The sequence below is a fragment of the Mugil cephalus genome, chromosome 1 (genome assembly GCF_022458985.1).
Source record: "Mugil cephalus isolate CIBA_MC_2020 chromosome 1, CIBA_Mcephalus_1.1, whole genome shotgun sequence".
NCBI classification, from domain to species: domain Eukaryota; kingdom Metazoa; phylum Chordata; class Actinopteri; order Mugiliformes; family Mugilidae; genus Mugil; species Mugil cephalus.
In genome coordinates, this window is record NC_061770.1 from 20,596,535 (window position 1) to 20,611,264 (window position 14,730).

The 14,730-nt window shown below is 46.2% G+C and overlaps 4 protein-coding genes across 4 annotated transcripts; 2 read left to right on the forward strand and 2 right to left on the reverse strand.

Moving 5' to 3' along the window:
- The first annotated feature begins 247 nt into the window (after positions 1–247).
- On the forward strand, positions 248–1,718 carry LOC125015479 (transcription factor HES-5-like). The gene is given in 3 exon segments (XM_047597401.1): positions 248–349; positions 352–429; positions 546–1,718. Coding segments are annotated over 3 exon segments (612 nt in total). The 5' UTR covers positions 248–262; the 3' UTR covers positions 993–1,718.
- A 3,958-nt stretch (positions 1,719–5,676) lies between these two features.
- On the forward strand, positions 5,677–6,984 carry her12 (hairy-related 12). The gene is made up of 2 exons (XM_047601987.1): positions 5,677–5,863; positions 5,977–6,984. The coding sequence occupies exons 1-2, from the start codon at positions 5,795–5,797 to the stop codon at positions 6,400–6,402; spliced, it is 495 nt and encodes a 164-aa protein (XP_047457943.1). The 5' UTR covers positions 5,677–5,794; the 3' UTR covers positions 6,403–6,984.
- Positions 6,985–7,571: 587 nt separating this feature from the next.
- On the reverse strand, positions 7,572–8,547 carry LOC125021132 (transcription factor HES-5-like). The gene is made up of 2 exons (XM_047607038.1): positions 8,404–8,547; positions 7,572–8,302 (listed from the first exon to the last, which is right to left on the reverse strand). The coding sequence occupies exons 1-2, from the start codon at positions 8,545–8,547 to the stop codon at positions 7,955–7,957; spliced, it is 492 nt and encodes a 163-aa protein (XP_047462994.1). The 3' UTR covers positions 7,572–7,954.
- A 1,821-nt stretch (positions 8,548–10,368) lies between these two features.
- Positions 10,369–14,628, reverse strand: LOC125019707 (taste receptor type 1 member 1). Its single transcript, XM_047604673.1, has 6 exons — positions 14,438–14,628; positions 13,986–14,313; positions 12,559–13,329; positions 12,266–12,484; positions 11,967–12,087; positions 10,369–11,534 (listed from the first exon to the last, which is right to left on the reverse strand). Exons 1-6 carry the CDS (start codon positions 14,626–14,628, stop codon positions 10,609–10,611), a joined length of 2,556 nt encoding a protein of 851 aa, XP_047460629.1. The 3' UTR covers positions 10,369–10,608.
- Positions 14,629–14,730: the final 102 nt, after the last annotated feature.

The following is a 14,730-nucleotide window of genomic DNA, read 5'->3' on the forward strand; positions in this document are numbered from 1 at the left end:
TATCAGCACAAGCGCTGGGTCAGTCTCCCAGCTACACACTCCCCCTCCCTCTCCCTCCCCTCCCCTAACCCACTCCACCCCGGGCTCTTTCTCTCGCAGTCTATTCCTCCACCTGCTCCCCGGAGACACACTCATTGTCCCCGCGGCTATAAACACTTCATTGAGCATGTGGCAGCCCTGCGTTCCTCAAAGCCCTTCCCAGCGCTCCCATTGGCCGGAGGACTGTGAGAAACTCCAACAAGCCTAAGACTCACACATTCATATGGAGATTTGGGAGTATAAATACAGGGCGGCGAGGCAGAGGAGAAGGCAGCTCAGACTCGACTGGCTCTTCAAACCGAGCAGGAACGCTCCGACTCTACAGCCATGGCTCCCACTGTTTTTGGACAAGCAAGTTACTCTAAGGAGCACCTGACCCCTGCTCACAAGGTAAACACCTTCTCTATGAAGATCTGTTGAACTTGATTTAAAAGAAAAAAGATATATATATATAAAAAAAACAGTATTCAAATGGACTAAATGTTTTTTCTTTTTCTTTTCTCCAGTTAAGAAAACCAATGGTGGAGAAGCTGCGCCGAGACCGCATCAACACCAGCATCGAGCAGCTGAAGTCCCTGCTGGGTCCAGAGTTCCTCCGGCAGCAGCCCGACTCCAAGCAGGAGAAGGCGGACATCCTGGAGATGGCCGTGTGCTACCTGAGAAACTGGCAGCAGCAGAAGCAGCAGAAGCAGCAGCAGGCGACCTCCGGCCCGATGACGGCCAGCGACGGCTACTCCCACTGCGTCCAGGAGGCCGTCAGCTTCCTGTCCCACAGCGAGCTCCAGACCCAGGCCCACAGGCTGCTGCTCAGCCACTTCCAGGGCCTGCAGCAGGCGTCCGGCAGGACCAGCCACAGCCCCTGCAGCCTCTCGCCGCCCGGCTCCCCCCGCCATCAGGTCACCTCCGGCAAAGGTGGGAGCCAGGGCGGCTGTGCTCTGTGGAGGCCCTGGTAGGACGGAGGCACGCACCGGGGGAGAGAACTACGTCTGTGAACGTCATGGACAGAAAGTTATTAGACTCGCTGAAGTCTTGTTTCCTTTTGCTTCGGCAGAAGGTTTGATATTGTTGAGGGTTATTACCGGTACACCTTTGGAAGGACTTAAAAGATTCAGGTTTTACTGAATATATATACATATATATATATATATATATATATATATACACAGTGTGTATCGATATGATTCACTTTAACGTTTAAAGTGCTTACTAGTGATTCTTCCTGTGAGGAAAACAACTTTCCTTTTTGTTTGTTTTGCAAACTACTGTATTAACCATATTGGTTAATTGTCTTATCTTTGACTCGTACGTTGTTTTTTTTTGTTTGTTTTTTATCAGCATGTTGTTGATGAATCCAAACCATGCCATAAAGTGATCCTATGGATCCACCTCTGATGTAAATCTTTTTTTTTTAAAGATTATACTTCGACTGTGTGTGAATGAGTGTTGATGCTGATACTATATCTGTTCCTTGTACACTTGTGATGTTCCTAATAGATGTTTGTCATCTTCAAGTGAATGCCTTTTATAAAGGTGTGTTGATATTGATCTTTGCTATAAAAAAAAAGAATCTGTTCTACTGCTTCTTTGAGAAGCTTGACAATGAAAGTTTGAATAAATAAATAAATAAATAAATGGAAAACTTCTCATGAAGTTTTGCAGTTGTTAAAAAAAAAAAAAAACTTGTGTGCTTTTTGGTTTTTCAGGAGAAAACATATCTAGTGTTCGCATGTGATAATGCGTTTAATCTGAATGAATATTTAATGACGTTCAGAGGAAGGAGGGCAGGTGGAGCTTGGAAGTGGCTCCATTCAGGACTTTAGTTCAGCTTTAGCAGCTTCACCGCTGCAGCAGCACGGGGATCGATGTGTAGAGATCCGTTAATGCCAAACATCTGTTAAAACCCTCCAGGTCACCTGTGTTTCAGTAAACGGTCAGTGTGTGTTCCTAGTTTTGGAAGAACTCGTACAAACACTTCACTGAAAAGAATGAAATCCTTGAGAAAATGCGACAGATGATCACATATAACTGTAATTAAAATACATGGTTTCAGAATTTAAACCAGATCAACAACAGTGATGTTAAATGTTAATTCTGTAAAGGAAAAACTGAACTGTATTTATTCTGGTAGCATCAGGATCCAGACGACCTAGTAACATATAAATGCTCAGGTCTAGAACTTCAAATTTAAATTACTTTTCTTACTAATGGTAGTGGATATAAGGCATATACTATAGACTGTGTGCATGCTTTTAGTTACTTGTGCATTCAGTTATTCTGTATAAGATCATATTGAATCATACCCTGTATTTTGTTTTGATCTAATATTTCCCACAAGGATCATTATTATTTCATTTTATCTGACCTTGCTGGTGGGCAGGTGGTTTTAGTTATTTTTTTAAATAAATGGTAAAAACTAGGGTACAGAGACCCCGTCCTCCCCCCCTCCACGCCCCCAGGTCACACGTCCCCCTGTCCTCTGTTGCGGTGGTCGTGGTATGCTGTCTAGTGTTTGAATTATGCCTCAAGTGCCACAAAAGTCTTTCACAACTATTTGTGTGCAGAAGTTGTGGAGAATGTGGCATGCCTGGGACTTTCTCAGGGTCTAGTTTGCCAGGCCAGATGGTCTGGCTGAGGCTGCCCCCCACTCCCCCCTTCCATCCACCCTCCATCCACCCTCCACCCTCTCCAACAGGAGATCAAACACCGTAGCTAATGTGATGTGTAACAAGACACACTTCTATTGTTCCCATCCCGGGGCCAGTGAATAGGCGCAGAGTGTGGGAAACGGGAGATACCACACTCACAGAGAGATGGCTGACGGGAAGCAGCTCCGCGCCGCCGCGGGTCTGAGCGATGGCCGAGACTTTATGGCAGGAATTCAGAGCTCTCGGGGCTGCTGGTGGGAGGGGAACTCGTCTTCCCACACACTTGTAGACAAAGACCCCCAGCAGCCGTGTAGTGCACACTAACTTTCAGAGGAGGCACAGATTCACACAAACGCGTCGACAATGAAGGGGGACGGATAATAAAGCGTGGATGTGACTGGATGGGCTTTCACTGATGGCAAAGGGGGCACGAACAGAGAGTAGATCAGTGCTTAAAAAATGCAGAATGAGAGCGGAGGGAGTGAGTGTTTGTGCTTGGGCTTGATTACATGTGATGCAATCGGGACAAAAGATCCACAGGTCACCAACTTGTAGAGCTTCTTCTGGCATTTTCTGTATTAACCTACAAGGTATCATATATGTATTATGCATAAATTATTTATTCCTCCAATGCACACCTTTCATACTTATAATTTCCCTTCTTTAATCTCAGCCCTGTGCCTTTCTTTTTTTTTGCTGCACTACTTCTTCTATTTATTTTTGCTTTGTAGTTGTAGTGTGGCTGAAATCCCAAATTAAAAGTGTCAACACAGACCACAGAGAGTGCTCTGTGCCGGCCAGGGAAAGCCAGTTGACTTGATTTTTCCCAGATGGACGAGGACACAGAGTTTCTGTTTGTCCTGCAACAAAAGATCAATTAACATTCCCGATGGAGCATGGAGGAGCGGCATGTCTTTTGTAGCTCATTTACCCCTGATGTTTGGGGTGGTGGTGGTGGTGGTGGTGAGAAGGGGTGAGGTGGGGGGTGGGGGGGGCTGGTGGGAAACTGGGGAGATGGGACTACTCACACTGCGCCCACAAGGCCAGCTTCACATCTGGGGGCCGGCCACTGATGGAGGCCCCTCAGAGGCACTCTGCCAGCCCGCTCGTAATGCCATTAACTTGACACTAATTTGAGGCAGTTCATTTACAACACTGTCTGCGGAGCCTCGGGGGGGAGGAGGGGAGGGGGGAGGGAGGAGGGAGACAGGGACTTGTGATTAAAGGCTGATGACAGTTTTTCAGCACAAGACGCAGCTCTGGAAACAAAGACGTTGTTTCATCTTTTGGTTAGGTGTCGGTTATGCCCTGACCTGGATGGCTGAGAACCTGCACAAACGACCACGTATCACGTAACGCAACAATAATCGAAACCCACAAATTCATTACAAATAACTGAACGTACAGTTCCGTGCGCAAGCGTCTCCATCACTGTATTTCCAAGTAATGTCACACACAAATTGCCACCCAAACAAGCCACACAACAAAGTAAATCTATGAGGCCCGGTGTTAACATGTGATTGTGACTCTGAGCAGAGTGTAAAGAAATACATACACTGATCAGGCATAACATTATGACCACCTTCCTAATATTGGACTCATAAGTGAATAGACATGGAGCTTCTGAGAGTGTCCTGTGGTGTCTGGTAACAGAATGTTGTTAATGGGGGGGATTTGGACTCTATGGCTTGAGGAGAGGATCAGCCAACAGATACTTGGTCAATTCAGGATCTAGTGAATTTGGAGACCACGTCATGTTTTTTTGAGTTGTTCCTAAACTGTTTTTGTGTCTGTGTCAGGCTGCATCCTGCTGCCATCAAGGAGTGTCATGTCAGGAGGGTGGGGGGTACCTGGTCTGGTCTAGGTGGGTGATACATGTCTAAGAAGCATCCACACAAATGCCAGGTCGAAAAGTTTCCCAGCAGAAAACCGAAATATCACAAGATCGTCTTCTCTTGTCAGTGGTTTTAATGTTGTGGCTGATCGGTGTATCCCGTTGGAGCGGCACGAGGGAATTCCGGATAGTGGGCCAACATCTCATAAAAACACGATAATCCATTACATACCAATATGACCTATCAGCTGTCCTCGTGTAGAGCTTCAGATCTTAAGCGTTTTGTTTTTTACACAAGAATGGCGCCGCTCGTTTTGCGCATGCGCTTTCTTAAGTCTTTTAACAAGCTCCCCTCGGCTTTGCTCTTAATGAGAGAGACAACTGTCAAAAATAATAACGATAATAATCATCATCATCATGCTGTGCGCCGGTAGGTTCGCATGCGCTTTAACTGAGCTTTAACGCATGCGGTCTCCGACTCGCGCCACAGAGCGTGCGCCAATTGCTTTCTTTTTTTTTTTTTTTTTTTTTTCTCTCTCACACCTTTGGGCCGGCGCCTGTCTGCCCGCCTGGTTCCTGATTACCATATTTCGGCTTTTCTTCATTCCCCGCCCCCCTGTGGGAATCTTTTCGCGTATGTGCCCGCAGAGAAAAAGCTGCAGTGCAACAGGTAGAAAATGAAACGTTTCCATGTGCTCTCCTGCTACTTTTCAAACAGCTTTAAACACGGGTCTTCTTAACTGTGATGAGCTGAAAACACATAAAAGTCGTATATCCTTCCCTAAACGTTTTCATGTGTGCAAATGCTCCTGTCTGACTAGCTAAATGCTTGTTGAGGAAGGGGAGCTCTCTTTGAAGAGGCAATAAGAGCTCAACTTATATTGTTTTATTGCAGGGGAGCATTTGGCCCTTGATTGCACTCAGAGGATGCACACTTTTGTGTATCGCTGCACCCTTATCGCGCATGTAAACAATGTAATCCAGGCTGCCAGTCCTTGATAAATCCTCAGATGGCCGCTTGATAAAGTGTTAATTACCTGTTGCTTATCTCTGGAAACATGCCAGGCACAGATACATGCTCTCTGAGTTATTGACGTGTCCTCTATTGTTGCGCTGGGAGTCCCACTGGTCGGAGTGTGGGAACCCCAGCCCTGCCTGAGCCACATGGCTTTGTTATGCTAATCTCCGGGTATAAAATGAGGAGCGGCTCCTCCAGAGACATCAGAGCTGACGCGCCGCTGTCCACGAGAAAGCTGCCCACTTCCCCAGCGCAGACATGGCTCCCAGCTCCACCAGCCACTCCTCCGTCCACCACATCAGGATCTCTGAGAAAGACAACATCAAAGTGAGTAACCGGTGCCGTTTTCCTTTTCATTATGCTTTACCCGCGCACAACAAAAGTCTGGAGGGTTCACCTGCCTCACTTGCTCACGGGCTGATGTCTCCCCATATCCGCAGCTGAGAAAACCCATCGTGGAGAAAATGCGCAGAGACCGCATCAACACCTGCATCGAGCAGCTCAAAATCATCCTGGAGAAGGAGTTCCACAAGCAGGAGCCCAACTCCAAGCTGGAGAAAGCCGACATCCTGGAGATGACCGTGAGCTTCCTGAGGCAGCAGCTTCGGTCGGGCCTCTGCCAGAGCGACTTCAACCAAGGCTACTCTCACTGCTGGAGGGACTCCATGCACTTCCTCTCCGCAGAGCCCTCCGTCGTCATCCCTCTGCAGGACCAGAAGCTCCACCAGGCCCGGAGAGCCGGCAGCTCCTCCCCGGTCTGCTCCACGTTCAGATCCACCTCACTGCAGGACAGCACCGGCACCAGCACCGGCAGCAGCAGCAGCAGCGGCAGCGGCAGCAGAGGCCCGGTGTGGAGGCCTTGGTAGAGACTCTACCACAGAGACGCTCTGAGACCTGAGGTTGACCTGCGTGCTCCCTCACTATGTAGGAAATTTGTTTCCATCCTGCCCGTTCACGGCGGGTTTTCTTTATTGTCTCATCACATTGATGGACAAGTAAAAGCGAAAGGCTCTCACTTATTTGAAGATTGTCCTGCTTTGATCTATATTTTTTTTATTTTTTTTTTCCTTTTGCGTTGAAAGCTGGAGGTGGATTTTGAGTGACGATACCGTAGTTTTGTCTAATCTGGTGAAGTGATTGTTTACTCCAGTGGAGTTTATCGTTGGCCTGCTTGACGTAACAGTGTATGTACAGTACCTGCCATACTGTGTTTGAGAATATTTCTCTCCTGTCTTGAATTATCTATGCCAAATGTTATGTATGAGGATCGTTTGTTGCGTTTATATATGTGTGTGCGAGAGAGAATGTGTGTGTGTGTATATACATATTAACATTTTGTGATGGGGTGTTGATATTACTGTTTTGCTATCACATGTAGGCTCTTAAAAGTAATTTGTTTGTATGACAATTGAAAATAAAACGACACAATCATTAAAAAAAAAAGCGTCGTCTGCAAACATTTTATTTTGTAAAGTCAGAATAACATTTGTGCTTTTTATGGCAAATTTTAAAAGTATTTTGAAATGGGAAAGTGTTCATATTAGTGTCTGTTAATGGGTTTAAAACTGTCCCCTATATTCCAGATGTGTCACCTCCTTCATTTTATACAAAAACATCCCAGGAGCAGTTACTTGTGTTCTATTAATCCGAAGCATTTCACACCATTAAATCAGAGAAGAACATTGATGCACAGATGAAGTGTTTGTCTACGTGCTTAGCTTTTCACTTCACAAATTCAACTCCAGTTTAAATCACAGAAAGAGAATTAATCGTTTTTCTGCGTCCACCGAGGATATCGTGCACGATCACTTTGAATTTTGACTACTACAGTACTTAACTGTGCTTAACATTTCCACTTCATGAAACCAAGTCCACATACTAAAATTAAATGGTAAAATTAATTAATTAATTAATCATGTGGACTGTATTTTTGCCCCACTAAAGTCAGATATGTCCCCGTAATATGATTGCTTACAGTATGTCCTTCTAAGCTTTGCTTTAGCTTTGAACCCACAGTTATTACATCCACACAACGTTAAAAGTAAAACATACATTTTATTAACATCCAAATGCCAAACATTTTACAGCGTATTTCTTATTTCTAACACTTATATTTTACTTTGTTTTACAACAGATTGCGTAACGTGCAGCATTTTCTCTTTCTTCCTTTAGTCCTTTATAAAAGGCAAACAAGTAACGTAAATGTTCAACTTCAGAACAACTTTAACTTCAGTTCCCTCCGTTTTACGAAGGAGCCAAACACTGACAATAACCAAGCCAGAATGCCTTTTACGTATCTTCTCATCAATGTGATGGAACAGTAAACACGCTCAGTAACACTAAGAAGGCTGGAAATTAAAATTCCTACACAGTGAGGGTGAGAGCAACCTCAGGTCTCAGAGTGTCTCTGTCTCTTATCTACCAAGGCCTCCACACTTTGCTTAGGCTGCTGCTGCTGCTGCTGCTGCTGTCCTGCAGTGAGGTGGAGCAGACTGTGGAGAAGGTTCTGCTTCCCTGGACCAGATGCAGCTTCTGGTCTTGCGCGGACGGACCAGAGACAAAGTGCGTGGAGTGAGAGTAGCCTCGGTGGGAGCGCGACCGAAGCTGCTGCCTCAGGAAGCTCACGGTCATCTCCAGGATGTCGGCTTTCTCCAGCTTGGAGTTGGGCTCCTGCTTGTGAAACTCCTTCTCCAGGATGGTTTTGAGCTGCTCGATGCAGGTGTTGATGCGGTCTCTGCGCATTTTCTCCACGATGGGTTTTCTCAGCTGTGGATAGAGGAGACACACGGGTCAGAACATAATTAACTTCAGTTATGAGACATGTGTAGCCGACAGTTTAAGCCTTAAAAGAAGAAATCTCTACTAACTTTGATGCTGATGTGATGAGCGGAGGAATTGGCGGTGGAGCAGGGAGCCATGTCTGTGCAGGTGAAGAGAACTGCTTCCTCAGGTCTGTCAGCTCTGACGTCTCTGGAGGAGCTGCTCTTCAATTTATAACCCGGCATTAGCATAACAAAGCCATGTGACTCAGGCAGGGCTGGGGGCTCATACCAGTAGGATACGCATCAATAACCCAGAGGTGAGGCGATCACACAAGCTGAACGGCGGAGATAAAAACCATTCCCAGAATATATGAGACTGAGAAGGATGTGCTGTCCTCCTCTAATCAGGGGCGCTGGCTTATCTCACCCTCCAGCGGCTCCAGGGGGAATTCAGGCAGCAGATCCTGATGTGCATCCAGGGAATAATTAAACGGGATTGAGAAATAATCGAGGAAAAGCTGTATGAAGGATGCATGGCATTGTAGATTTAAGAGATAATTTGGAAAATATCTTAAAGCATCATGGTTGCTGCACCGTGCAAAGTCTCAATCCAAATGACTTTAGTTAAAATATTTGAATGTACTTTTTAAATGCAGTATATCTGTAATTAACGTAATAATCTCCTTTAATTGGTGCTCACAGGGCTTTAACTGAGAAATGAAACCACAACTAAATGATGACAAATAAGCAGCAAATACAGAGATAAACACGCCTCTGCCTTTATTTAAATTTCTAGTTTGCCAAGGTGGTGTTTGGGTGGAATTTCTAATGTTTTTGAAGACGACTAATATCGTTTTTTTTTTGTTTTGTTTTGTTTGTTGCTGAAAACTGAAACGTGAAACCAAACGCCTGAAATTTTCCCAGCAGCACCTTGCTCGGGCTCCTTTGTGTGCCGACAATAAAACTCCTGCTTGTTCACCCATGGCACACTTCGATTGTTGACCGGGGCTGTGAGTGGATAGAGAGACTGTGGGAAAGCCAAGCTCGGACTCTACTCACACATCTACTGGTCAATAGCGCTGACCTCCCAGCCACAAAAGGCCTTTTCATCTATCCTCCCAAACAACAGCCATCAGCGGCAGCACTGTGTGTGTGTGTGTGTCTGTGTGTGTGTGTGTGTGCGTGTCTGTGCTTACCACCACACACAGACACACACACACAAGACAAGAAACCAGCGGTACAGTTATTTGATACGTAATGAGATGTTACGTCATGCAGGAATTCTCAAACTTAGTTTTCTGTGACCAGCTGCCTCCTTGATAGCGAATCCCTGGAAATATGTCCTCTTCTCAAAGTTCAGACTATATTAGTTTACATATTATTTGTAATATATCTTTTTTTTTTTAAGTATTTAAAACATAAAAAATAATTGGAGTGAAACTCTCTCAGAGGCTTGTGAAACGCCAACAATATTCTTTATTTGTTTACAGATTAAAAATTTAATTTCATCCATCAGCATTTGAGAATGTGGTGTGGCAGTAAAAATAAAATAAAATAATGATAATGAAATAAAATAATGAAAATAAAATAAAATGAAATAAAATAAAATGAAATAAAATAAAATAATGATAATAAAATAAAATAAAATAAAATAAAATCTTTCACCTGTTGAAGCTGCAGGATTTTCTCCCACTTTCTGCTCGCGTCAGGTAGGAATATTGATGAAATGTAATTGTTGTTATTGTCACTTTTTTGACATTATTATAAGAACATGTTCAGAAAATAAGTCCGGGCACCAGCTAATAACATTTCCCACACTTACATATCAATCTCTATTCTCTCTTTTTCTCTCAGCTCCCACCCTCCCCATCCCTTTTCTTTCTCCTTCACATTTCATCCCAGCAACCAAGGGGACAAGGAGCCAGAGCTTCCTGAGACGAGCCCCCACCCCGAGCCTCACACCCATCATCCATCTACGCATTCCACTCCTCTCGTCCCCCCCTCCCTTTGACCCCTCTCATCACTCCATCTACTCCCATCAAATCCTATCTACCACTACCTTTCCTTGCACCAATTAACGTTTCTTTGTTAGAGAAAAGAACACTAATTCACTCCTTTCAGCAACTTGTGCTTGCGTAGATTAAAGCGGGCAGATCTGAGATCGGTGTGACCTCTGACCTTCCTTGCACGGCTCCGGTATAAAGAGAATAATGATGAGAGCAGACTGGTAAAACTTCTTTTCACGCACAAAATAAGCATTTTATAATCAAATTAATTCAAATTACAGACCATGAGGGAGAATGATGTTATTCACTGTTTGCTCATGGTGTACATTTGAATGCAGTTCTGGAAATGTGCAGTCGTGTTCATCTGTGGCCTCAGGACGATGATGTAGATTTTGGGCAGGAAGTATCCTCCGAGGAAGGCCAGGACGCTGAAGAGCGTAGCGAACACGTACGCGGCCATGGTCAACGGGCTCCGGCTGATGAGGTAGAGGGTGAAGAAGCTCATCCAGGAGATCATGTACACCATGAGGCTGAAGGTGACACACTTGGCCTCGTTGTAGTTGGCTGGCAGGTCTTTCCCCATGTACGTGAAAGAGAAGCAGAGGACGCTGAGCAGCGACACGTAACCGAGCTCGAAGCCTGACCCGAGCGACAGGGTTTTGCTGCATTCCACCACAATGCTGTCTGTGTAGAACTCAAGATCCTGGGAAGGCTGGGGAGGGCTCAGGGCCACGCGGAGAGCAGAAATAAGCAGGATGATGACGGACACCAGAAAGATGGTGAACTCCGGCCCGTGGTTTTTTGCCCATTTGTCGTAGGCCGGCGGCAGCTTGGATGCAAATTTGAAAATGCAGACGACCTGGAGGGAGCGCACGGTGATGCAGGCCAGACACACGGTGAAGCTGACGATGAATAGGGGCTGCTTGAGGATGCAGGCCAGAGGGGTCGGCCGGCCAAAGTGGCACAAAGAGCTCATAGCGGCGGCCGTCAGGGCTGCCAGCATCAGGAGGCAGGTGCGGCCTCCAGCTGACTTGGCCACGGGCGTGTTCAGGTTGACCAGGAGGATTAGTGCGGAGCTGGAGGTCATGAGAACACAGGCGGCCAGAAAAAAGAGCAGGGCGACGGAGATGGGGGCGTCCCAGGCCAGCAGCAGGACCGTTCTGTTCAGACACTGCTCGCTGCTCGGGGGGGACCACTGCTCTGGCTGACATGGCTGGCATAGAGTGGGTTCTAAGGAAAAGAAATGACGTTGAAGGTGTTATTTCATCTGCTTCATGTGCTCTGGCACGCACAATTCTCAAACAGGATTTTATCGTAGTGTAGGTATTTGGCGCCACCTGTTGGTCAACATCACATACAACAATAATAATATTGCTGTGCATCCCATCCTGCAAATACTTTGATGTGCAATGAGTGTTATGCTCTGATTTTGTTCTTGAATGACTTTTTTTTTATTAGATTTGAATTAAATCAATAAAGTAGCACATGCTTCACTGGGTTGTCTAATAAACTGCTGTAACTTTCGTTTCATTCACGGAGGAAACATCTGATCTAATAAACCACTCCACATCTTCTGTCTACCTCGTCGTTGTCTGGATATTTAGCTGATCCTCTGACCTTTTGTGTGTTTGTTTGTTTGTGTTTCTGTGTGTCGTTGTGTACCACTTTTATTGAGAAATGTTGCTGCAGGACAGGCCTGGCAGTCAAAGCAGCATGAGTGCTGCCCCGTCAGCAGCTTCTTGTGACCCACTGGACAGGGAGGAGAGCAGATGGACAGCGGCACCTAGACAACAAGAAATTAAATTTCTATTTGATTAGGTAAACCATGTTGTTCTACTCCAAAAAGTAAACTCAGAAGAACTAATAATTCCTTCTAGTTGGCAGAAACGTGCTCATTGCTCTTGAGTTGCTTTCATTTCGTTCACAATGAAAGACTGAAGTCTAAAACACATTGTTCTCACCGGTGTTGAGTCTCCCTCGCCGTGCCATTCAATTTGACCGGCATCAAGTGTGAGCGTCACCGGATCTGGTGTGAAGGAGCCCACCACTCTGAGAGACCACTCCCTCCCCCTCCAAATCCAGGTAACGATATCATATCCTGTGGGGGGGTCGCCGTTCACATCAAAGTACACGGAGGAGTTGTCCAGAGAGAAGTGCACCCGCTTGAGACTCGACAGAAGCTGAGGTGGAGGGGAAAAAGGGGAAACATCAGCGCCTCATTGTTTGGGAGGAACACGAGTGTGCATCAACTCACCTCCCACGGGTATATGCTTCTCTTTCTGCACTCTCCAGTGTCACAGCCAAGTGCTGTGTGCAGACCATGAGCCACGGCGTACACCGCCTTGTACACGTTGAAGGAGGAGGTGATGTCATATTTCTCCAGAGAGAAATTCTTCCTGGTGAGGCTGTGCAGGCCCGTGCTCTGTAAGCAGACGTCTCCTGCGCCCGTGGGAACGCCAGACTCCTCCTGGGCGTCGCCGCTTTGCAGCGAAGCCTCGAGAGCCTTTTTCTGAAACTCCTCAAATCCGGAAATGGCTGCGTATTTGACCGACACGCCGAGCACAGTGCCCACGGTGTGGATCCCGGGTATCCCTGATATGAGCGTGGCCACCGACCAGTCCTCCGTCCCAATCCACACCTTATCTGTGACGTTCCGCTCGATGACAAAGGGGAAGAACTGTCTGAGTTTCGACTTGCTGGAGAACACCACGATGGTGTTGACTTTGGTGGTGAGTATGCTGTCCACCATGGTCCTCATGGTGTGGACCGTGTCTTTGCTGAAAGAGGGGATGATTCCCTGGTAGGCGATGCAGATGCCGTAGCGTGACGCTTGCTGGGACAGGCTCTGCATGCCCTGCAAACCGTAGTCATTGTCGCTGCCCAAGAGGGCAATCCAGGTCCAGTTGAAACGAACCAGGAGCTGGATCATAGCTGCCACCTGGTTCTTGTCACTGGGAATTGTTCTGAAGAAGGCTGGGTAGAGGAACTTGTTGCTCAGCAATTCATTGGACGCCTCGTAGGAGATCTAGAGTGAGCAATGAGGAAGTGGTTTCATTTAGGACAAAGGTCTTCAACAGGGGTCGCAAAATCTTTGGTTGATTAGACCTTTTTTTTCTATTTTTCTATTATTTTTATTATTTTTAAATTTAAATTTCTTTAAATGGACAGTGACAGGAATCCAACATATTTTAGTAAAGGGATAAAAGTGGAGGTAGAAGACGTTATCTTTCAGTCAGCACTGAAAGCTGCCTCAACAGTGCACTATTTCACAGAGCGCCACACTAGACCTGTCAATCTAAGCCTCCTGTACACAGTAAGCCCCGCCCCTATCGCTGCTCAGCCAATCACGAGGTCGCATATTCCACATTGAGGCTGTCAGGTTCTCCACAAACAGTGCATGATATATATAGGTTGTCTTTATGTGTATGGCATGCAAGGCCACCCTGCTGTTTCATATGTAAATGAATAAAAAAATGAATATTTGAATCTGTGTATTACTTAAATATCTTAATACTGAATGCAAATATAATAATGTATATTTATAAGCACTAGGTCAAGTTTAATACAGAAGACATATAACAGGTGGGGGATCCCTACTTAGTCTGTCCATCAGTTTGGGGGTCCTTGGCTCCTGATTCAGGCCATTAAATAACGACCAAAGCTTCCCTGTTTATAACTCACCTGTGGTATAAGATAGGCCCCCAGTAAGGCAGCAGGGGCGAACGCCTTGCTGCTGCTGTCAGGTCCAATCACAGCCACTGCTTTTTGACCTGTGCTGGAGTTTGTACCTGGGTCTCCATCCGCCTCAGGGATAGAAATATTCCGGTACTGCTGTGCCAGCAGGTCCAGAGTGGCCAGGAAGCTGGCTTGGTTTGAGCAGATGTCATACAGCTGATAGCCGAGCTTCATCCCAGGTAAGAGAGACCGTGGTCTGGTGAGGTTGTTTATTTCTTCCACAGCAAATCTGAAGGCTTGCAACAAGTGAAACCCGTGCTTGTTGGGTGTACCCCTGAAAAAAGGCAACATTTAAATAGCAATGCGATTGAAAGGTAGCAATATTTGAGTGGATTGTAAAACCAGTGACATGAATTTGAACACCGGGACCTAGAAGTTTAATGTCTAGTAAAACTCACTCATTGCATGGAGCCAAAGCAGGCAAACCAGTTCTTGATTCATCAGCGTAGTGGAGGGGAAAGAGTCCAGCGATGGAGAGGTCTCCCTGCAACTGCATCCCCTCTCCCTGAGAGGTGTAATCTAGTTCCCCGTCGGCTAACTGCAGCATCAGCCAAGCACAGCAGAGAAGCACAGAACCACACATGTCCATGCTTCACCTCCAGCTCATGCAGACCTGCTGTCGAAGCTCAGTGTGGCCCGAGCAACAGGTCAGGGGCCGGCTTTGAAAGCGTGGACTGACAGAGGGAGGGAT